Source organism: Pagrus pagrus (assembly GCF_965226575.1).
Source record: "Pagrus pagrus genome assembly, chromosome: 6".
Taxonomy (NCBI): domain Eukaryota; kingdom Metazoa; phylum Chordata; class Actinopteri; order Spariformes; family Sparidae; genus Pagrus; species Pagrus pagrus.
This window is the reverse complement of record NC_140190.1, coordinates 6,975,231-6,997,268: the sequence shown is the minus strand read 5'-3', so window position 1 is coordinate 6,997,268 and position 22,038 is coordinate 6,975,231. Positions and strand designations below refer to the sequence as shown.

The 22,038-nt window shown below is 41.0% G+C and overlaps 2 protein-coding genes across 5 annotated transcripts; both read left to right on the top strand.

Annotated features, from left to right (window-relative positions):
• The first annotated feature begins 1,876 nt into the window (after positions 1 to 1,876).
• Positions 1,877 to 9,645, top strand: tomm70a (translocase of outer mitochondrial membrane 70 homolog A). Its single transcript, XM_084355609.1, has 12 exons — positions 1,877 to 2,196; positions 3,332 to 3,505; positions 4,387 to 4,513; positions 4,611 to 4,720; positions 4,807 to 4,955; positions 6,401 to 6,608; positions 6,729 to 6,863; positions 6,991 to 7,098; positions 7,249 to 7,365; positions 7,523 to 7,620; positions 7,709 to 7,831; positions 7,913 to 9,645. Exons 1-12 carry the CDS (start codon positions 1,963 to 1,965, stop codon positions 8,064 to 8,066), a joined length of 1,737 nt encoding a protein of 578 aa, XP_084211735.1. The 5' UTR covers positions 1,877 to 1,962; the 3' UTR covers positions 8,067 to 9,645.
• Positions 9,646 to 11,701: 2,056 nt separating this feature from the next.
• tbc1d23 (TBC1 domain family, member 23) lies at positions 11,702 to 21,707 on the top strand. 4 transcript variants are annotated; one of them, XM_084355409.1, is made up of 19 exons: positions 11,702 to 11,797; positions 12,698 to 12,809; positions 13,611 to 13,716; positions 15,066 to 15,270; positions 15,366 to 15,489; positions 15,590 to 15,714; positions 15,810 to 15,856; positions 15,937 to 16,040; positions 16,163 to 16,285; positions 16,400 to 16,492; positions 16,583 to 16,753; positions 16,840 to 16,882; positions 17,037 to 17,143; positions 17,292 to 17,434; positions 17,842 to 17,886; positions 18,568 to 18,656; positions 18,791 to 18,926; positions 19,140 to 19,334; positions 19,743 to 21,707. In XM_084355409.1, the coding sequence occupies exons 1-19, from the start codon at positions 11,760 to 11,762 to the stop codon at positions 19,825 to 19,827; spliced, it is 2,091 nt and encodes a 696-aa protein (XP_084211535.1). In that variant the 5' UTR covers positions 11,702 to 11,759; the 3' UTR covers positions 19,828 to 21,707. The 4 variants fall into 4 exon arrangements, with proteins under 4 accessions (XP_084211535.1, XP_084211534.1, XP_084211537.1 ...); XM_084355408.1 differs by having other exon boundaries at positions 16,163 to 16,294; XM_084355411.1 differs by lacking the exon at positions 17,842 to 17,886.
• Positions 21,708 to 22,038: the final 331 nt, after the last annotated feature.

The window sequence follows — 22,038 nt, the reverse complement described above, 5'->3', positions numbered from 1 at the left end:
GTTGTGTGTGTGTCAAAAATCTGCAGGAAAGCGTTGCAAAATACTTCTTGGAACGCAGCACAATTAGCCAACAAACAAAGAGATCAACAACAAACCGTAAACAAAATGTACCTGCATGAGCACCTGCAGCTAATCTGATTAAATGATCTAACTGGAATATGTTGGTGTGTTTACATGGTGGACTTGTAAAGATTTAGACTTTCATAATACCTTCATCTGAACACTTTTCCAGCGTTATAGGTGTGTTGGCACGTCTCAGTGTCCAAACATCTATTGGCAGCGACAAAAACTAAGCCAGGCCGTGCTAACTATAGCAGGCACATTTTACAGGAATAACAAACAAGAGTCAGGAATAGCCAGAAGATCAGTTATTCTTATTGTTTCACCTGTCTAAAGCAGCAGTATCTGCCGGGTCACTGGAGAGAGACGCACCACACATGCAGTACAGAAAGTTATTGTGTCATCACGTGTTGGATTTTAGTAGCAGAATTGATAGTTATCCCATGAAAAGTCTATGCTGCTGCAAGGACAGAGCTCTTCATCACAAAGGCGTGTAAACACAGTTGACTTTGAAAAGTGTTCAGTGCTGGTTGCTGTTGAGGACAGATGGCCTTGGGCACAAATTGACCAGTCAAGCTCCAGCAGTGTCCAGACAGAGCGGCACAAAGCTCTGAAATGGGACAGAGTGGAGAATGAACTTGGCAAAGACACAAAAACAAACACATGTGAACCATTAATAAATCCACATTGATCAGAATTTTTAAAAACGTAGTGAATTGATGCTAAAAATCAATAAGAACATTCTCTTAACTATGAGGAAAAAGTTGACTACATGGCAGTACTGTCTTCTGATGACAGCAATAAGCATTTGTCCACAATGTCTTCCTACAAAAATAATGTGTACATGTAAGACAGCACTTTTAACTCAAGTGGTTATTCCTGCACAGCACAAGTGAAGGCAGTAGGAAGGCTTTATAAATAAAGTCAGCAGCACTGCCACCTGGTGGCTGCAGCCAACCTGCATACACAGAGAGTTTTTGTACATTTTAAAAGATTCAAAAGCATCACACATTTGGTACATTTTATTTTAATTTAATTTAAAAACAATGATAAAATAAAACAATTCAATCAGCTTGCTGCAAATTAAATGGTAAATTTGTTGGTGACAGGCCTGCTAGTTTCTTTCTAGGCCTTTCTTTATAACTTCAGATACTGTGCGAACAGTTCGTCACAGTAAATACATGATAACGTAGGCTAATGCTGTAATTACACCTGTTAACATGTTTCTTGTGTGCTATAGTGACAGATTACATGATGCACATTTCAAACTAATTTTACACAGCTGTTGGGTGCATGGCCTACCACAACCCAGACTCAGATGCACCACTGGCACAGTCCTAGAGAACCTACTGCTCTGAGGTTGCTTCGATTCAACTCAATCCTTTAAATTAATTTAAATTGAAAATGATTGTTACTTTGAGCCTCTTAATCTGGTAACCAATGAGAAATGCATTTCAGTAATTTATATTTACTCTGAGGAAAGTCATTTTTTATTGAGTTATTTACTTTTTTTTTTTACCATTTTACTTTTATCTTTTTTTTCTCTGTTCCTTATACATTGAACTGGTATGACTGATGTATACTGAATAATAATATTAACAATAATAATAATAATAATATGTTAATATTAATAATTTTCATAATGATTGTCATAATAATAATAATAATAATAATAATAATAATAATACATTTGAGAAATTAAAAAAACTGCTCTCGTGTTGTTTGGACTACAAAATGGCACTTTCGAACTACAAGTACCCGCAGCCCCCGCCACTCGGCCGCCAGTATCCCATGATTCCTCGGTGTGCCAGTGACCTCGCGGAACACGGGAAGAAGAAGCAGCGGCCGTCGCTCACGCTGTTTGCTGCTGCTGGCTGGCTAACTATCGCTCGGTTGTAGATCATGGCTGCTTCAAAGCCAGTCGAGCCGCAGTCCGGGACTGGACTACCCCGCTGGCAGCTGGCCCTGTTAGTCGGGACTCCCATAGTGCTGGGAGTCGGGGCGGTGTACCTGTGGAACCGCAGCCGGACGAAGGAAAGGAAAGGGACCGGGGAGCGGAAAACACCAGAAGGCAGCGCCAGTCCCGTGCAGGGCCAAGACGGCGCAGCACGAGCCAGCCGGGAGCAGGAGAACATGGTAACGTCCCCCCGCTGCCTAACGGCTCCGCTCTGCTCTGGTGCTAATGTGTTGCAACACTGCCTACATTAGCGCGAGTTGCCTTGATATGGCGCGTACACCTTTCTGGGCACGCATGTCATTGCCGACACAGCCCAGTCAAGGACACCTAACACTCCTGGCACCGTCACTGACAGCTACCTTCACCAGAGCGAGGCCGATAGCAACCGGTTCACCGCTGCTGGATTAGCCAGTGGTAATTGCTAAGCTAGCCTGTCGCGTAAGCTAACGTTATCAGGGTAGCTAGCGTTAGCTAGGTTAGCTAGCCAGGTTGTAAATGTGTTAACATGACAGGGCCAGTAAAGAAAGCATGGTGGGCATGAATATGTGAGTGCTGCTGGTAAATTACGCGGTTATGAGAACAATATGAGAGCATGACGTTTTAACAGTTGGTAGCCAAGCTGTTCGTTTCGCTTTTGGTCATGCTAGCTAACGTGATCTTCTCAGAAAGACGAGTGGGGCGGGGGACGGCTGTCATTTGAATCAGGCTGTTTGAGGCGTGTGTAGTTTTATTAGATAGTGTAACAGACTGTCACTTCACTCACTGTGTTGTTTCACGCAGGGTAATGTGCAGTCTGACTTATGCAACTAGTGTGAGTCGTTGATAGTCCATTCACGATGTAGAAACCAATAAAGTGTCTTCTTTAGCTGCAGTATTTAGTGAGTTTGAGGTCAATAGATCCTTTTTGTGAGAATATTGAAATGTAAGTTAACAGACATTTGATAAATCAGACAGGATTCATACGAAGTTTTATGTTGTATTAATGTGTAGTCATGTAAAAGGAGTCAGCAATTAGGTAAGCATCTTTCTCCTGGGCAACAGCATAATTATAGGTGGTTTAGTATTACAGTTGTTTTCTGACTGTAGACATAGTTGTTGAAAATGGTCTTTAGTGATGGTTGGCTGTCAGTTTGATGGCATTCAGTCCCAACAGCGTGCAGTTCACTTGCACAGCCTCTCTGAAGATACTGAGCGATTCTTAATTATGTAGACAAAAAATCGTCTTCAGGGTCGTCAATCCTTAGAGCCGTCCACTGAGTCGCAGGGAGGACCGTTTAATCAATATTTGTTTCCTTTTCTCTCCCTTTCATTTAGAGCCCTTTGGATCGGGCCCAAGCAGCAAAGAACAAGGGCAACAAGTACTTCAAGGCTGGCAAGTATGAGAACGCCATCCAGTGCTACACGGAGGCCATCGGACTGTGTCCCACAGAGCAGAAGACTGATTTATCAACGTTTTACCAGAACAGAGCCGCAGCCTACGAGCAGCAGGTTAGCAACGCCGCCTTTTATTCTGTGCAGAGATTGCAGCTTAAGGCCAGAAGAGATTGCATACCTTTGTAGGAAAGTTGTTGCTCCTGTTCGGTCAATGTGTTGCAGATTCTTTGCAAATCATTACAATCAAAAAGTCAAAAGTTTCCACCCTCATGTGTGACCGAAGGTTTACCTCACAGAGGTTAGCGTAACCTCTTCTGCTCACAAAAGATCTCCAAATCGCTGTAATGTTGAAACTTTGATTAATCAGTAAAGAAAATTTCATTCCAGTCTTCAGCAGTGAAATGTTGGTGGCTTATTCAGACTTGTTTTCTCATTGAAAAAATGCTTTTAAAAGAGTTTCTCCTCCTTTTTGGCTGATATTTGCCGGCCATGTTTTTACTGTGTTATTGTGTTTTATGTCTTGGTTACAGATTTTCTGTTTAAAAGGTCCAGTTTGTAGGATTTAGGAAGATCTGTTGGCAGAAATGGGATATAATATTCAGAGTCACATGTTCATTAGTGCATGATCACCTGAAACTGAGAAATTGTCATTTTTATTTTACCTTAGAATGATTTTCTATCTACAGAGGGAACAGGTCCTCTTCCACTGAGTCCACCATGTTGGACGCAATGTTGAATGGACAAACTAAACACCTTTCACATTTGTGTGTTTATAGTGGCCACTATGATAGATGTTGAGGCAAAGGGTGTTTAGTCTGTAGCACTCTACAGTCTCACTGCCTGATGCCACTAAATCCTGCACACCGGACCTTTTCAAAGATTAGTTTCGCTATTGGTTTTCAGATATCGTATATGCTGTTGGTCTCTCCATTCACACTGTATATTCAGATGCAGATATGTTTTAGAAGATTATCATCTTATAACTCATATTTCAGAGTAAATGGACAGAAGTGGTACAGGACTGCAGTCAGGCCGTGGAGATGAATCCACGCTATGTCAAGGCTCTGTTCAGGAGGGCCAAAGCTCTGGAAAAACTAGACAACAAGAAGGAGTGTCTAGAGGGTGAGACTCTCTCCTTTCTTCTAAAAAAATATTTTCCAATTTCATTTGAATTGTGCGACTTATTTACTGTTGGTTTTGTTCCCCGTGTGTCCTGCAGACGTCACAGCGGTGTGTATTCTTGAGGCTTTCCAGAACCAACAGAGCATGTTGCTAGCAGACAAGGTGCTGAAACAACTGGGAAAGGAGAAGGCCAAAGACAAATACAAGGTATTTGTCCAATTTCGAGACACATGTTTTAATTTAATTTCTCTGAATTATCACAGTAATCTTATTTTTTAACCCCTCTTTTGTAGAACCGTGAACCGATGATGCCCTCTCCTCAGTTCATCAAATCCTACTTCAGCTCCTTCACTGACGACATCATCTCGCAGCCCCTGCAGAAAGGGGAGAAGAAAGATGAAGACAAGGACAAGGAGGGCGAGGCAGCTGAGGTCACTGGAAGGTCAGACGATGTTTACTTAGTAACACCTTAGCAGGTAGCACTCAGGTCGTCACTGGTGGGCAGGTGGGGAAGTGTAAGATTGCTGGGAATCTTTCACATGGATCTTTGACCCTTGGTTGACTTAACAAAATGGGAAAAAAGCCTTGTGACTGTAAGCTCAGAGAAATGTATAACAAGCAAGATAATGGGTGTAAAACTGCCAAACTTAAGTTTAGAGTTTAAGAATTAAAGATATCATGCAGAGAATGTTTGACCTGAAGTTGGTGCTCGAGAACAGGGCACTGATTAATCAAATCCCAAACGTTGCATCCGCTAGAGATCATGAGTTGTTCACTGAATGAAGGTTTTCCAGCTCTGAGTTTGGTGTGCATCTGGAAATTTTGTTTTTGTTAGGAATTTCTACAGAACAGTTTATTGGACAAATAGAAATATTGACCAACTGTTGATGCACGAACAAAGTGATTCAGCTACATCCATCAAATTCAGTGTTTCACCAATAGACAGATGAAGGAACTGACCAGAATCAGAAACGGCTTTACTTACTGTCACTTACTGTGATAACGTACTCTGTGAGCCTAACATGAATGCTGGCAGGTTTTATTTTTTGTATAACATAGTGGCAGGTGGACAACCAGTCCCCCTGCACTGAAACATTTACTGTTCATTACCCTAGTTATCACTGTTTAGATCAAATAAATCTGTGTGGAGCTTTAAAAACACAACACACTCATCAGTGAACAAACATTTGTCGTGTTGTTACATTGCTACCATGGTGAGCATGTCATGTTGGAGATCATCCGAATGTTTCGCGTGACGACGAAGGTTGTGCCAACCAAAGACAAGATTCCCAAACATTAGTAAATGTAGTTTAAAAGAGTTTGAATATAGGTTGGGTATATGTGGTTTATTAACACGTGTATATTCATTAAATGCTGTTCAGCAAGATTTTTTAATGAGGAATAGACAACTCAAAATTTAGTCAGTCTGAACCTAGTCACATTTTCAACTATCACTTATTGCTGGGTCGAACTCAGACTTTACAATCAATGGTCCAAATTAAACCCTATCTTATGTTTGATCCATATTTTCATCTTCACTTGCTGCCACCTGCATTTTGTTGCTGTCAGGTTACAGCTGAATCTAATGTAGGCTAACATACAGCAGCATACCAATACTTTAATCCATTAAGGAAATTGAAGTCTGCTAAATTATGAATGTGGTTAGCTAATATTTGACTTTGGCTTATTGACTCTTTTCTCTGTTCCAGTTTTTGAGCTCAGATATTAAAAACGGTTGCCACTGTTGATTATGAGTAAGTGTGTACGTGCCATAACTTGATTGTAATACTTCTAATCAGCGGCTCCGGAGCCAGAAAGTCTTGCGTTTTCCCTCTCAGGCCCCAGGTAGATTAAAACGTTACCTCATTTCTTTTTTCACCTCTTCAGCTCTGGCTACCTGAAGGCAAAGCAGTACATGGAGGAGGAGAACTACGACAAAATCATCAGTGAATGCACCAAGGAGATCGAGTCAGGTGGTCGATACACTGCCGAGGCCCTCCTGCTGCGTGCCACATTCTACCTGCTGATCGGTAACGCGACTGCTGCTCAGCCCGACCTGGACCGGGTAATCAACATGCACGACGCTAATGTGAAGGTACGGACTGTTTATTCGACAGCTTAGTCTCACGGCAATTCAACTACTGGGATCATGGATTAGTAGGACTGTAAGCGACTACAAACTCACGCTCTCTATTGTTGTTTTACATGTTGGCAGCTACGAGCCAACGCTTTGATCAAGCGTGGCAGCATGTACATGCAGCAGCAGCAGCCTATGCTGTCTACACAAGATTTCAACATGGCAGCCGAGATCGACACACGCAACCCTGATGTTTATCACCACAGGGGACAGGTGGGAGTGTGGCTCAACTGATTTCCTCAAGTTTATTAATTGATTGGCTGTCTATTGACAACTGCTATCTTTTAAAGTTTTTTCGCTCTATGCATTAGCACTCACTAATGTCTCTATTTCCACGCAGCTGAAAATCCTACTGGACCAGGTGGACGAGGCGGTGGGAGACTTTGATGAGTGCATCCTGCTCAGGCCTGACTCTGCTCTCGCACAGGCACAGAAGTGCTTTGCTCTTGTAAGTACTCAACTTACGATTTGAAAAGCAAGTGTGCCATTATCGAACATATCTAATAGATAAACTGAATTTTCTGTACCAGCAATGAGTGCTACAGCTTCAAGATTAGCTGCTGAGTTTCGTGTGTTTTTTTCCTCTTGTGCTCTTCAGTACAGACAAGCATATACTGGAAACAATCCGTCACAAGTACAGACAGCCATGGACGGCTTTGAGGACGTCATCAGAAGGTTCCCCAAGTGTGCCGAGGGCTACGCTCTTTACGCTCAGGTACAGAACCAAAAACATGATTTTCTTTTTACACGTCAGTTGATGCTTTAGTACTAATTTGTTCTGCTTATTTACAATATGTTAAAAAATTAGCTATAGGCCTTGTTGATGTGCTCGGTGTGTTCAACATGTACAACACAACTGTGTATTTTTTCAGGCTCTGACTGATCAGCAGCAGTTTGGAAAAGCAGACGAGATGTATGACAAGTGTATTGAACTGGAACCAGACAACGCTACCACATATGTCCACAAGGGGTAGGCATTTTCTGTTTGTATAGGCATTTATTAAGATAACATATGTGTAAACCATGCATCTGTTGTTAAATGTTCAATCTTTGTCCAGTTTGTTACAGCTCCAGTGGAAACAAGACCTCGACTTGGGTCTAGAGCTCATCAGTAAGGCAATTGAAATCGACAACAAATGTGACTTCGCCTACGAAACTATGGGAACCATCGAAGTTCAGAGGTGAGATTAACAGCTTGTCTCAGTCCACACATGAGAAGACTTCTTGAAGTGCTTGAAATAACCGGAGAACTTTCCTTTCAGGGGCAATCTGGACAAGGCAATAGAAATGTTCAACAAGGCGATTAACCTAGCCAAGTCAGAGATGGAGATGGCCCATTTGTACTCGTTATGTGATGCAGCGTACGCCCAGACAGAAGTGGCGAGGAAGTATGGGCTGAAACCTCCGACACTGTAACTCACATCCGCCAACCGATCGCCAATCTGTTCATCGCTCAACATAACTGTGTTTAAAAGTGCAACTGTCTGATTTAACTTTGATTTGTAAAAAGTGAGTACTGGATTATGTAAGTAAGAGCCCTGGATATATATACACACCGTGTTTACATCACATTCGAGGGGTTTGCTGTCACAGAGAGAAGGATTTCTATTCACTGTCAAAGCAGAGGCTGTAATCTGGGTCTGACTTGGTGGGATGTTGGGTGGGGGGGTCTTAATCAACGCTGACACTTCAGTCGTCAAACCCGTTTATTGCTCAGTAAGGAGAAGGATTGTGTTCAGAGAGAAAAAACATACATGAAGGGCCATGTATACCTGTCTAATTAACAGTCGCTATGTAAAAGAAAACGGGAGTTGAAGTGTGCGCAGTCTGTCGAACGGATAACTGACTTTAAGGCTTTTTGTGACAATTTTAAATCTACAGAAAATACTGTGAGAGCTTTATATAGTTCTAATGGACTGTTCACTTGTTAATTTATGCTGATCTAAAGTGGTTTTGTCCAGCTCCTTTTCCTATTGTAACATACATTATCAGTTCTGAATGCAAGATTAAAATTATAGTCAAATGTGTAATGTCTGTGTTTGTAATGCTGGAATTGATCCCATGGACACGGAGCAGCAGAGAACTTAGCTTAGCAGCCTGAAGTGTTTTTTTTTTTTAAATTATGGGATCGCCTGTTTTCTTTTTTTTTTTTATATACTTTGTGCAGCATGTTCACTTTATAAATAAATGTAAATGCAATGCTCGTGCTGTCTTGAACACTAGGAAAACTCTAACTATAAGAGATTTTGGGCAAAACACTTTTGATTAGATAAACTTAAAACAGCTTTGTGTCTTTAGTTTTTTGAAAAATGTTATTTTTTTTGAATTGCCTCGAGTGTCAGAAGATGTCACAAGGGATTGGATATTCAGTGTTTTTTCCTAGCTCACTTCAATTGATAAACATGATTTATTTTCTATTTTCTTGTAAAATGTTTATTTTTCATGCGATACTTGGTTTCAACTGAAGACAGTCGTATTTTTTTTTCCTCACATTTTCAAATTATATTCTCACAAACCCGAGCCTTATTGCTTCCCACCCACATGCAGCCCCGAGAATCTCTTGGCACTGTGTATGATCTGGTTCTCGAGTAGCATCTGTACTTTGTAAAATAAAAATTAGCCATCGCCGCTGAATGTTTGTATGTTTGGAACATTTTTTAATTTTTAGAAAACTAAATTTAAATACGTCTTGTTCTGTGACATTCATTCACGTCGCAGCAGTAATGGCTAAATTTTATTGAATGTTGTAATACGAAGGAACCAAATCATTCCAGGCTGCAGCTGGTGAGGACGACTTCTCAACAAAGACCGTCTTTCTTAAACTTACACAATCAAACAAGAAGTAAACCTTTGAGAAATTGAATTAATTTGTGGGTATCCAATTAACTTTGGCTGTTTGATAAATATTACACGGACATTCTTCATCAGCGACATGTATGGTGACCAAAACAAAAGAGAATATGAATCCTAATAAAGTTATAATTCCTGGAATGAATTTCACAGTTTTACGTTGCTTTATTGTCTCTTTCTTTCTTGTCTGTGTTTCGTCCTGGTAGTCTGTAACGTTTATGCTACTGCTGCCCAATACTGACTTCTACAGATAATTCATGACACTCTTCATTAAATGTTCAGCAGCTAATGAAACCAATGTGTAATTAAAATCTCATCTGAAAGGAAACGTTCACCCCAAAATGAAAATGCAGTCATTATCTACTCACCCTCATACTGGTGGAAAGTGTTGGAGTAGATGGGGACTTCACAGTTGAGAGAAAAAGCATAAAATGGCTCCATACAGCTCGTTTAGTGTAATCCCAGTCTCCAGAATTGATTTGAAAAGACATTTACACCTTTGACGCGAGGGCGAGCTCCTGCAACCCGTTCAGACTGGGTGCATGCTAAGGCTTTTAGCTACGCAGCTACAGTGAAGATTGTGAAGTAATGTCTCTCCAAATCAATGTGGGATCTCTGAGCTTCTGGACACTTTGATAACACCTGACGAGCTGTATGGAGCCATTTCAGTGTTCAGTGTGAGTAGACACAAACAATTTTCCTTTTTGTCTGAACTTTTCAATTCATTTTAAATTGGATTAAAAAAAAACTTTTCCTTTAATGTCAAGTAGTCCGCAAACAAGATGCTAACCTGATACATGCTAACCTGCACCACCCTTAGTAAAGCAGAATTTCTAAGCAGTTTATAATTTGCATTTTGTGTGATTTGGCGCCCCCCACAGTTTCTGAGTGCAACACAGCTGTCATAACGATATCTTGAAGTAAACGTGTTACACTGTGATCCTCCCCTCTCACTGAAGTTACATAGTGCAGAAACAAGTGACGGGGGCAGGGTGGCTGAGGCAGAGACATCATTCATCCTATTACAAGACACTGTACCACCAACACTAAGTTACATAATGTTGCTTTAAAGATGACGACATGTTGATGCTGCCACCTGCAGGCAAAGAATGTAACACCTGTGTGAGAGCGTTACTACTTCATTTTTTTATATCTTTGTTATATCTGTGCTTCTGTCATCATTTCATAAAATAGGAACAACACATTAACCCTCAACAAGTAAACCTACGTGTGATTAATTAAGCAGTTTTGTCAAGTCAGCATAAAAACCACAGGTGTGACTAATAAATTAACGATGGCTGAACTCCATTCAGGGGCCTCAGAGCCATTTTTAATGTTACTAGTGGTAACAGGGATTATGAAGGGCTTTGAAATTCACTAGGGGATTGTGATGTTTTTTGTATTCGTTGTTAATTTATTTATTAATTTTATTTTCCTGTTTATTTATTTTTTTGTTTACAGGAAGCAAAGTGAGTATGTATGTATATATATGTGTGTAAATATGTAGATATCATTAATTATGGGAATAGTACATGTTTATAGAAGACAAAAGTAATCAATATATAAACTATAATAAATAAGATAATGGTTGATAAGCTAAATTTTATTTTGCAGGACAAAACATGGTTATAGATTATTTATATTTTTATGTTTGTATGTATGTATTTATTCATGTATTCATAAGTAATGATTAAATAAGAGAGCCTATGCTGAATTATCAGATAAAGGATTAATGAGAGGGGGTGGGATTAGATAAATGTACACTTCTTCCCAGTCCCTTTTGAACATGTCATCAGAAATGCCTGTTTTCATATGCACTACTCTTTAGTTGTTTCATTTGTTTATATAAAAAACAGCTTTTTCTCAATCAATTTGCAAATTTAAAATACATTTATAAAATCCCCAAAACACACATTATGAAGATAAGTTAATTAAAACACATTGCCTGCACGGGGGCTGCTTTGAAGTGACAACACAGTGTTGTTGATGAGGAACAGTCTTAATCCTGTCAACACCTACAGGCTCATTAAGGCCTTTTATACTGTAATATCAGGAAATACGTTTCTTTCATCATAAATGCTGCATTTAAAAACTACAAAGTTTCAACAAATATGACCCTCAGCTTTGTTAAATCTCTGAGCAGAACAATTACTTGACTCATCACCAGACTGTCTTTAAATGGCTCATTAATCACCTGACAGCGTTGTGCGACACCTCGGCCGTGTTGACGGCATTTGACGTGTCTCCGTCAACACAACAATGGCGGACGCCGTGGAGGAAGCTCTTCAGGGCAGCTGGTGAGACCATTTCTCTACGGACTAACGTTATATGAGACGTGTTTGCGGTTGTCAAACACTTGTGTCGGTTTCATCTGACAGAGTATCGATTCATAGTCACGAAATATGAGTTTGCGTACTCGGTCTGTCCTGCTGACGGTGAACGCTAGTGCGAAACCAGCTCGGTACCGTTACTGCTCGGCAGCTAGCCAGCTAATGTTAACTAGCCAAGTTGGCTCTCATAAATGACCAGCTCAGCAATTAAGACGGACATGTATTACTAAAAAAGCTTCCTTCAATTAGTTTATATTTTTGTCTCTTTGTGTCTCGCGTTGACAAGTTTCACAGGCGAAGCTTGTTAGCCAGCATGCTAACAATAACTAGCTAGAGGTACCGGTGTTTGTCGAGTTCTGCTTCCCTTCAGTCACAAACATTAGCTTGTAACTTAGCTCCACTTTGTTCCTCTTATGTGATATTTTAAACTCGAATATAACCAGAACCATCGTAGACACATTAACGAACATTATTAAAGTAGTCTTGAAGTTGACAGTGAAGTACTGGGCTTGGCAAAGCACCAGTTGAAGAGCTAACACTGGAGATTAATGTCCTCATAAAACAGATTAGCCATATCTTTATAAGTCGTGATATCTGCCTGCAAAGGGAAATCTCCTGATGAATGGCCAAGCTGAGTAGTAATGAAAAGGCAAACTGAAAATCTTTCAACCTAAGTAATGTTTGTGTAGTTGTAATTTGTATAACAACTAATGATCATTTTGTAATTAAATGATCTGTCAATAAGATGGGACTATTTGAAACATGTCACACACAATAATTCTTCTTTCTTTCATGGTTCACTAAGATTAATTAAATGTATCATGTATTATTCACTTTTCTGACTCTGTGCCGTTTGTGCTTCCTCAGGGACCAGGATCTAGCCGAAGCTCTGGACTCTGGCGGCTCTGACATGGAGATGGACCGAGGCGTCGTCCAGGTCCAGGAGCAGTCGGCTCAACACAGGGCCAAGATGTGGAAGGTGAGAAGAGGCTTGATGGTAATCTGTCCATGCATGCTGAAAATGAAAGCAGTTTCCCTTGTAATGTGACTGAAAGTTATTTTTTTACAGTGTATGTGTATCACTTGAAGCCAGTACTTCTTCTATAATTAGAGTCCACATTCTTAATGGGTGGGAATTTATCGTCAGACAAAAGTCAACAGACAGGACGGACCTGCAGCTCAGTCTCAGCTGACATAAAGGCTGTCCCCTCTTTATGACACAGACACACCCACAATTAAGGCGTCAGCTTTGTTTGAAACCACATTCCTGCAGCATATTTTATATCTATGAAGCATTTCAGACAATCTGTTAACACCTGTGCTCATCTTGTTATCTAGTAAACACTACCAAAGGCATCACAGTGTTGTTGGACATGCGTGTTAAATGCCATTCTATGAAAAGTGGCATTATCTACTGCACCTTTCTGTTTAGCTTCTGTACTTTGAATAAGATGTTCGTGTAATATCTATTATCACATTTGAAAGGGAAATACAAGACCGTTCACTTGGTGTAGCATTGTGTGAAATCATTCTTATCTGATAAATAACTAAAGCTGGTTGATTTTGTTACTGGATTGCACAGATTGTTGGTGTTTGTCTCTGAGTAGTTAACACGTATCACAAGCTAATGGATCATTTCACACAGCTGCAGCGCTGCAAATGAGTTGGTCATAAATGGAGATTATAGATCAGTCTCAGTCTGTGACATGTGATCATCAAGTGTCTCTTAGTCACTCAGTAGCTGCATGTGTTGCAGTGATTCCTTGCTTTGTGTTGGCAGATCGCTTTAAATGTCTCTGGAAAAGGGGACAGCCTGTCTCCGTGGGATGGCGTCCTCGATTTACCAGAACAAACCCTCATTCACAACCGCAGTCAGCAGCTGATTGGTGAGTAAATTCCCCAACACAATTCTTCATTTTGGATTTGCTGCAATAAAAAGTATCTAGTCAGCACTTCAACATTAACAGGATGAATTTAGCCGCTAGCTGTTTGTGCAGCTCCAGGATCTGAATCCCCCTCAGAATGAAAAGTACTGGTCTTATTTTTAGAGTCGGCGTCTGTAAAGGCTGAAGTTTTTTAAGTTTGAAAATGGAAAAAATAAAAATGTTATGACATGGAAACACGTGGGCTTCGCAAGGAAAACCAACAGAAACAGGAAGTTCAGTGGTTTGCAGCCCTGATTCTGGGTTATTACACTAACACAAGTGTTTCCAAGGAACAACTCGCAGCATAAACACATAATTCATACATATTAACTTGATAAGGACGGGAATGTATGGAACATAGGGGAGGAGCCAAATCTTGTGTGAACATTAACCTATATTACCTCATTATTGTCAGATTAGTGGCAGCTAGTTTGGCATGTAAAAATTGGATTCATTACCCTTTGTACCTTATTACTCTGTATTTATATTAGGAGTATTCATTTAATGCTGAATTAAAATGATTAACATAATCTGTTCAGCCATCAAACAGATTTCTGAGCAGAAAATGTGAAACACTCAGCTACAGAAAGTGACGTTTCTAGCACCTTCTGGTGAGTGTGTGTTTCAAGTTGAGGCAGGAGATGGGACACACTCACCAGGAAGCAGCAAGAGAGAAGAAGGACGGGTCATGTTAATTTTGGGTCTGCCAGTCTGTAAAGAAGATCATCAGGTTTTCAGAGGAACAAATTACTTTTATTAGTCTGCTTTTCTGACAAGTCGACAACAAGATCTGATACAGCTCGAAATAGAAAGCCTCACATGAGAATGATGTCCAGAAAAACTCAGCTTACAGAAAAGGTGCTGTTTTCATGCTGATAAGCTCTTTGTCTTATTGTTATTTTTCTCCTTGTGGGCTGCAACTAACAATTGTTTCTATTATTGATTGTTTAGTCTATAAAATGTTAAAAAAAGAAAAAAAACTTGTCATCACGATTTCTCAGAGCCAAAAGTGATGTCTTCAAATAGCTTCCTTTGTCCAGCCTACAGTCCGAAACCCAAAGACTCTTTGTTTACTGTCATAAATGACAAAGCAGCAAATCCTTCCATTCAAGAAACTGCAATCAGCAAATGAACATTTTGCTTGAAAATGACTGAAAGTATGAACTGATTGTCAAAATAGTTGGCGATTAACTTTATTTTTATCAGCTAGTTGCTGTAATTCTACTCTGCTTCCTGTTTTTGAGTGTCAACTGTAGATGTTTCCAGAAGAACACTACTAACGCTTCATGCTTTTGTTCCTGTGTGTTTAGACCAGCTGGGAGTATCCGAGGAGGAGAGGAGTGACATGGTGTCCGATGTTGAGTCGGTCATCACTTTCTACTGCAAGTCCCGCAACATCTCTTTCACCCCGGAGCTGAGCTGGCCCCACCTGCTCAAACCTCTACTAGGGCTTCAGCTTCCTCGCAGTGACCTCTACAACTGCTTCTATGCTTTCATGAACAAATACATCCCCAGGTCTGAATGTTTATTTAATCATCCCTCACGTTCAGCTAACAAAAAGACATGAAATAGACTTGAATTGTAACCGGTGTCACATATGTTCATTTCAGGGACTGTGTGCCAAACGGCCGACCCTTCCACCTGTACAGACTACTGCTGCAGTACCACGAGCCGGAGCTCTGCTCCTTCTTGGACACCAAAAAGATCCTACCCGACTCCTACGCCATCAACTGGGTGTGTGTTTCTTCTTTTAAGCGGTCACTGTTTGTCGGAGTCATTCTGACATGTTATTGTTGTTAGTATATATGTGACTGTGTTTATGTTTTCTCCATAGATGGGCAGTCTGTTCTCAAGCCACTGCCTTCCTGATGTTACCCAGGCCTTGTGGGACTTCTACCTTCAACAGGCTGACCCCTTCCTCATCTTCTTCCTCATGCTCATCATCCTCGTCAACGCCAAGTAAGCAGCCGCTAGTGGATACAGTACAGACACATGATCACGCTGAAGAGCCTTAAATGCAAATGTGGTTTGTCTTTGTTTGTTTTTGTTCTTAGAGAGGGCATCCTTTCACAAGAGGGAGAAAGCAAAGAGGACATCATTAGTAAGTCTGACTCATTTTACTTGCGGTTTGTTCAAAATCATGTTAAACCTTTGACTTAAACGAGGCTTTCTCTGTCACAGAAACGCTGGAATCGTCTCCTTCTCTCCTGGAAGCTGAAGACATAGAGGATTTGATTTCTCTGGCCCAGTATTACCAGAGCAAGACCCCTTTGTCACTCAGAAAGGTAAGGTGCTCTGAATGGATGAATAATCCATTTGATACTGAGCAGAAACAAGAATGCTACCAAAGAGCTAAAGGCAACTGCACAAGAGAACTCATTGTTTCCTGTTTTTTCTGCCCCGTTAGATGAACCAGAATCTGTTTGGTAGCAGCCTGGTGGCTCTTAAAGAAGAGGACACTGACCTGAGTCAGGCCCTGTGTCTCCCCGTGTCGGTCCCTGAGATCCTGCAGGCCAACCAGCTGCAGCAGGTCACTGAGGTTATTCTCAACTAAATATTAAAGTATTAACCTTTTGAAGTTAACCCTGTGGGTAGAAAGAGAGAGAAGAATTTGCAACCTGATAATACTCGGTTTTACTTTCAGGATGGGGTCCGTTTCTTTGTGGTGGACTGTCGGCCTGCCGAGCAGTACAACTCTGGGCACCTGTCTACAGCTTTCCACCTGGACTCCGACCTGGTAAGAGTGATATTGTTTCTGTGTTAAGGTTAGTCCATGAAATTTATGGAATATACGGAGTAATAAATATATTTTCCTTTCTTCTCACAGATGCTCCAGAACCCCTCTGAATTTGCTCTCTCTGTGAAGTCCCTCTTGGAGGCTCAGAAGCAGTCTTTGGAGTCCGGCTCCATCGCCAGTGGAGAGCACCTATGCTTCATGGGCAGTGGGAGGGAGGAGGAGGACATGTACATGAACATGGTGCTGGCACATTTCCTGCAGGTGAGGGATGAGAACGTAGCTAGAGGGAACACACATTGCAACATGAAATGCTAACATCCTTGCTAATTAAAGCTTTTCTGTTACAGAAAAACAAAGAATATGTCAGCATCGCTAAAGGAGGTTTTATGGGTGAGTAGATTATCTGACTCTAGAAAACATTCATGGATAACGTATATGTTAAGTGTACACTTTCTCACCATACTTTTCTTCTGTCACAAATAACCAGTGTATGTGTTTATGTTTGGATATTTGTGAAAACTCACTGAGATTTGTGTGATTCCAGCTCTCCAAAAACATCTGGTCGACATGAATGTGGAGGGTCTCGACTCTTCGTACGTCCACTGGATCGTCAGCACGTCAGGATCTCACAGCAGCCTCAGCTCTGCTGATGTAAGTGGCCAAAACATTCGCGAACACACACATTAGCAGTTTGACTTCAAGAAAATCACAGAGGCAAAATGTTGTCAGTTTGTTTCAGCTCTATGTTGGAAACATTTTTACTTCTTCAAATGTATTATCCTCTTTCCTTTTGATACAGGGAGAATCACTCAGTAGCCCAGGAGACAGCAAAGGTGTCAAGTCTTTGGTCAACAAAATGACGTTCGCTCTCAAGTCGAAGTCGGTAAACGTGAAGGAGAAGATGATCAGCTTCATTGAGAATACCTCCACCCCTGTAGAAAGGTGAGGACCGAGTTCCTCCTCTAAACCCTTCACTAAGAAACCATAACCCTTTAAACTGACAGGACTAAATACTCTGGCTTCTTGGTTTTAGGTGAAAATTTGCTAGAAATTTCAACTGTATGATTCCTCTCACAAACACAAAACAATTAAGTCACTTCATCTAGAAAACAAATATTACATTATTTTTTTCAATCTGCAATAAACTCCAACAAAAAATAGCAAACATTTATCAGGTGCTCCTGCTACTTTGTCATTTCTGTTTACTACAAATTTACACCTGTCTGATCACATCTTCAAGTGTGAGCCATGTAGGTTGTAATAATGTTCAAAGACTGTAGTGACGTGCACAGCAGTGGACTTTTTTTGTATCTTAAGTTCACCAAACCTTGTGCCTTATCCCACGCTAGAATGTCTTTCAATCTGCCCTGGCCAGAGAAGGTGACTCCAGATCGGTAAGAGCTCCCTGACATCGAGCTGTTTGTCACCAGCATGCCCCACTGGCTGTTGACCCGCAGCAGTCCGCTGGGTTGTAGGAGAGTTAGTCTGTCACATTAACGCATGCTTAGTATGCCCACACCGCTCACTCATGTTACAACACCACACGTTCCCCATACGGTGTGGGCAGGCTGAGATGTGTAGGGTCTGTCCTCATGCTTTCACTAACAACGTTCAGCACCACTGAAGCTGATGCGGCTTTTCAGGAAGCATTGAGTCATGTTTACATCCACAACTCACTCCTGAATCAGTGAGGGAGAACTTCCGCTTCACTGCTGTCTGCTTGGAGATGCTCCTAACAGTCTGTCTTTCCATTTCATTATAGTTGTTAGATGATAGCCAGGGCTATGCAGAAACATGCACAATAAAAGATAAAAACAAACAATGATTAGCTGCAAATAGCCCTGAATATCATACACTGACTAATCTGTAGTTCTCCTGTAGCTCTAAATGTCTCATTTAACCTCTTTCTTTGTATTTAACAGCATAACCTGGCAGTTTTGGGCTAACACTGTTTCACTGCAGCCTGGAGTTCGTCATGCCATTTCTATTTGTGTGAAACCTTGCTGTTTGTGTATTTAATGTGACTTTTCATCACATCCTTCACTGACGCTGATGCTGCCCTGTTCCATCTGTAGGCACGTGAGCAGCAGCGACCGCGTCGGCAAACCTTACCGCGGGGTGAAGCCTGTGTTCAGTATTGGTGATGAAGAGGAGTACGATACAGGTAAACTCCGCCTGAATGTAGCTGCAGTAGAAATGAAGATTGAAAATATTTTGATAATGTGAGAACTTTTATTTGGATGAGATTGACTTTTATTTTGAAAAATGAAATAGTAACCTGTATCTAATGCTCCTCAGATGAGATCGACAGCTCCTCCATGTCAGACGACGACAGGAAGGAGATTGTCAACATTCAAACCTGGATAAACAAACCAGATGTGAAGCATCACATTCCCTGTAATGAGGTGAAAGAAACCGGTCACATGTTCCCCAGGTGAGTAAAAATATTCATCACCTGACATCCTGACCACATCCTCCCTACATCCTCCCGAGCTGTCATGGGTGTGGAGGGTGGGATTGGGAAATAAGACGCATTTCAGCATGACTAATCTCCACTTCCTTAAACATGAATCAACAAGAGGTGTTGTAATGATTCAGCAATCCATGAATCGTGATACTGACTTTGTTAATCTTTTGACTTTTCCAGCCACTTGTTGATCACAGCGACTCACATGTACTGCCTGCGGGAGATCGCCTCGAGGAAAGGCTTCGCCTACATCCAGTCCAGACAAGCTCTGAACTCTGTGGTGAAGATCACATCCAAAAAAAAGCACCCAGAACTGATCACGTTCAAGTTTGGCACTAACAACTCAGCTGGAGTGGAGATATCGGCAGTTGAGAGGTGATTGATTAAAGATTTAAGATTTAACATCCTGATTCTTTTCATTTTAGGGGCCCTCAGAGCCATTTGGTTAGTTATCCAGTAACATTACAGCATGTTATTGAGGTAGGGGTTGTTTTTTTGTTGAAAAGAAAAAATGCAAATTTGTCACTGACAAGCGATGGATGAGAAGCTAAACTCCAATTATCTTATTATTAATGTTTATGAAACTCTAAACAGAAGTTTGAGGTTAAGTTTTTACATTATTGTCTGTCTTGGGAGAAACTTGTCTTGGATGAGGGAACTGCTGCGTCAGTCCAGACATTACTGTGAAAAAACATGAGAAGAATAATAATATCACAGAGAATATTTTGTGTTTGTTGGCGGTCATTTGTTAATTCACTACTGGTTCCTCCGTTCTCTTCTCAGATATTTGATACCCAACGCAGGCGACGCCACTAAGGTCATTAAGCAGCAGATCATGAAAGTCCTCGATGCTCTGGAGAGCTCGTAAAGGGAGACGGCAGGGTCACGACGGCAAGCCGTGACACGAACTGTAAGAAGTATCTCTGTCTGCCAAGAGTGAAACCTCCTCCCGCTCTCCCTCCTGGACAGATCCAGTGCAGTGTTGACTGTGAAGCCCTGTGTTGTCTGTGTTTGGGACATGGGGGGATACACTGCTGACTGCAGGCCTGTGGGACAGGCTGTGTGTGATGAAATACTTAGGTGCTCCGCAGTCGTCCAACCACTCTCTTACAGTAATTTAAACAATATTGGTTAAACTGTATGTTTTTCTTTTTTATTGATAAAACAGATCTCATTACAGTGCAATTCCACTTTGGCAACCTCCCTCTGGCCTTAACGTAGCGTACTGACCGACCTGTCGAATCACTACATGACTGACCGTTTCCTTTGACTCGATTCTGACCCATCTGTGTTGTGGTGAACATTACTGCAGCTCAGTCATTTAATTTTCAGATGCTTTGGGAGTTTGATTTAATCCTTGTTCATCGTTCTGGTGTGGAAGTGAGCACGAGTCAGCCAGCTCAAACATTAAGACGCACGCGAGGCAGGTTTCCTACCGCAACAACTGTTTTTGATAACTTTTATTTTCCAGCAGGCAGCCTTAAATAGGAATTATTTGAGGACGTTTATAAACGTGTGATGTGTATATATTGTGTAAACTGCTCTATATCAGCACAGACCTTTGCAATGTCATTTTGAAAGCATATCCTGATAGTTAGAATATGCAGTGAAACTTCAACTGGCTCCTTGAACCAGCTTTCCCTTTCTTTATAGAGTAAGAAATAAGCCTTTTACAGAGTTTCTGGGGGATGATTTGTTCTCTGCTTTTACATATATTAATGAAGTAAACCTCATCTCATAGCAGTGTGATGTAGCTCTGAGAAAACAGCGCTCACAGCCCCTCTGGACTACATTAGTATTACAACAGAAGGTCCTGTGATTGTAGTTGTTAAGAGCCTGAGCACCTCAGTATTTTTCCATCCTCTTCAGATTCAGTATGTGAGTTATCTTCCCCAGTTAATCAAACAAAAATGTCCAGTTGATTATTTTAGCATCTGGAAGGCTAATACTGTAATTGAATGCTAACTTCTACATATTTAGAAAGAAAAGATGGCTGTAACCAGGACTGTGCTTGCACTTTTAGGCACAGCTTTGAAAGGAATGGAAAGTTGAATTGTAATAAGAAAAGTCATTATTATATCTGTGTTTTCAAATCAGTCTGTCTTCTCCATCGTATTAGTGGAAACGAATCTGTTTCAGTTTGCTTGCCACTGTTGCCTTCGGCCTCATGCCTGTGATGTGTGATATTGGCACCAGCAGTGGCAACATATCACAGTATATTGCTGCTTCTCCTCTAATCTTAAACTCTGTTTCGGACTTTTTTCCTCGCTTTGTTCCTCACTTACTCATTCGTTCGTGTCGGAGTCTAGCTGTGTAGGCAGCCTCGAAGCCTCTGAAGTCATGCAACACCTTCCTGACCGTTCAAACTGACTGAGTCCAGAGAGGGTTTTATTCTGTTCATCTTTTAAAAACGAGGGGAGAGGACAACTTAAAACACATGGCACATTTAAATTATGGGCGACAAAAACCAAAACTTGAATTAAAGACTCATAAATCTGGTCTTTCTTCACTCCGGTCTTTCCTAGCATTCCTGTGTGATCCATGCATTGTGTTGTAATTTTGTGATATTCTTCAGTATTGACTGGAACATCATTGATCTGGAGTCTTGACATCATCTGTAACATCACTGGCGAAGGATGTCACCACTAGTTGAAATGCAACATGTCTCAACTGTAATTTGCACCTTACTGTACTGCTATTATTTTCTAAGCATTTCTGTTTTTAATAAATGGAGATTATTTGACTGCACCTGTGTAAGTATAGTCATTCTTACAGTGTTATTTGACATGTGTACATTAAAATGGTGGGTATATTTGCTGAGCTGTCACAGAATGAGCACATTTGTACCCTTAAGTTGTAAAGCTGCTGTCGTGTTCAAATACTAGAACAAAGAAAACCTTTACGCTGGTGTCTTATTTCAGACTATTGTAAACAAGTTATAGTGGAGCAGGGATGTCATGTGGTCTACCTGCTTTACCACATCGTATTTCTTCCTACATGGTGACCATGTTGAACGACCGACAAGTAAACAAGCAAAATTCAGCCAGTAGCAATAAGAGGAGTCTGCTCTGTGGTCCCC

What these genes read in the sequence shown, in the direction of transcription:
- tomm70a (XM_084355609.1), top strand. Translation starts at nt 1,963, where the DNA reads ATGGCTGCTTCAAAGCCAGTCGAGCCGCAGTCCGGGACTGGACTACCC. An exon ending in CACAGAAGTGCTTTGCTCTT is followed by an intron (nt 7,099 to 7,248) that starts GTAAGTACTCAA and finishes TGTGCTCTTCAG; the next exon opens with TACAGACAAGCATATACTGG. An exon ending in ACCACATATGTCCACAAGGG is followed by an intron (nt 7,621 to 7,708) that starts GTAGGCATTTTC and finishes ATCTTTGTCCAG; the next exon opens with TTTGTTACAGCTCCAGTGGA.
- tbc1d23 (XM_084355408.1), top strand. Translation starts at nt 11,760, where the DNA reads ATGGCGGACGCCGTGGAGGAAGCTCTTCAGGGCAGCTG. An exon ending in GAAGCTCTTCAGGGCAGCTG is followed by an intron (nt 11,798 to 12,697) that starts GTGAGACCATTT and finishes GTGCTTCCTCAG; the next exon opens with GGACCAGGATCTAGCCGAAG. An exon ending in GAGAAGGTGACTCCAGATCG is followed by an intron (nt 17,887 to 18,567) that starts GTAAGAGCTCCC and finishes TTCCATCTGTAG; the next exon opens with GCACGTGAGCAGCAGCGACC.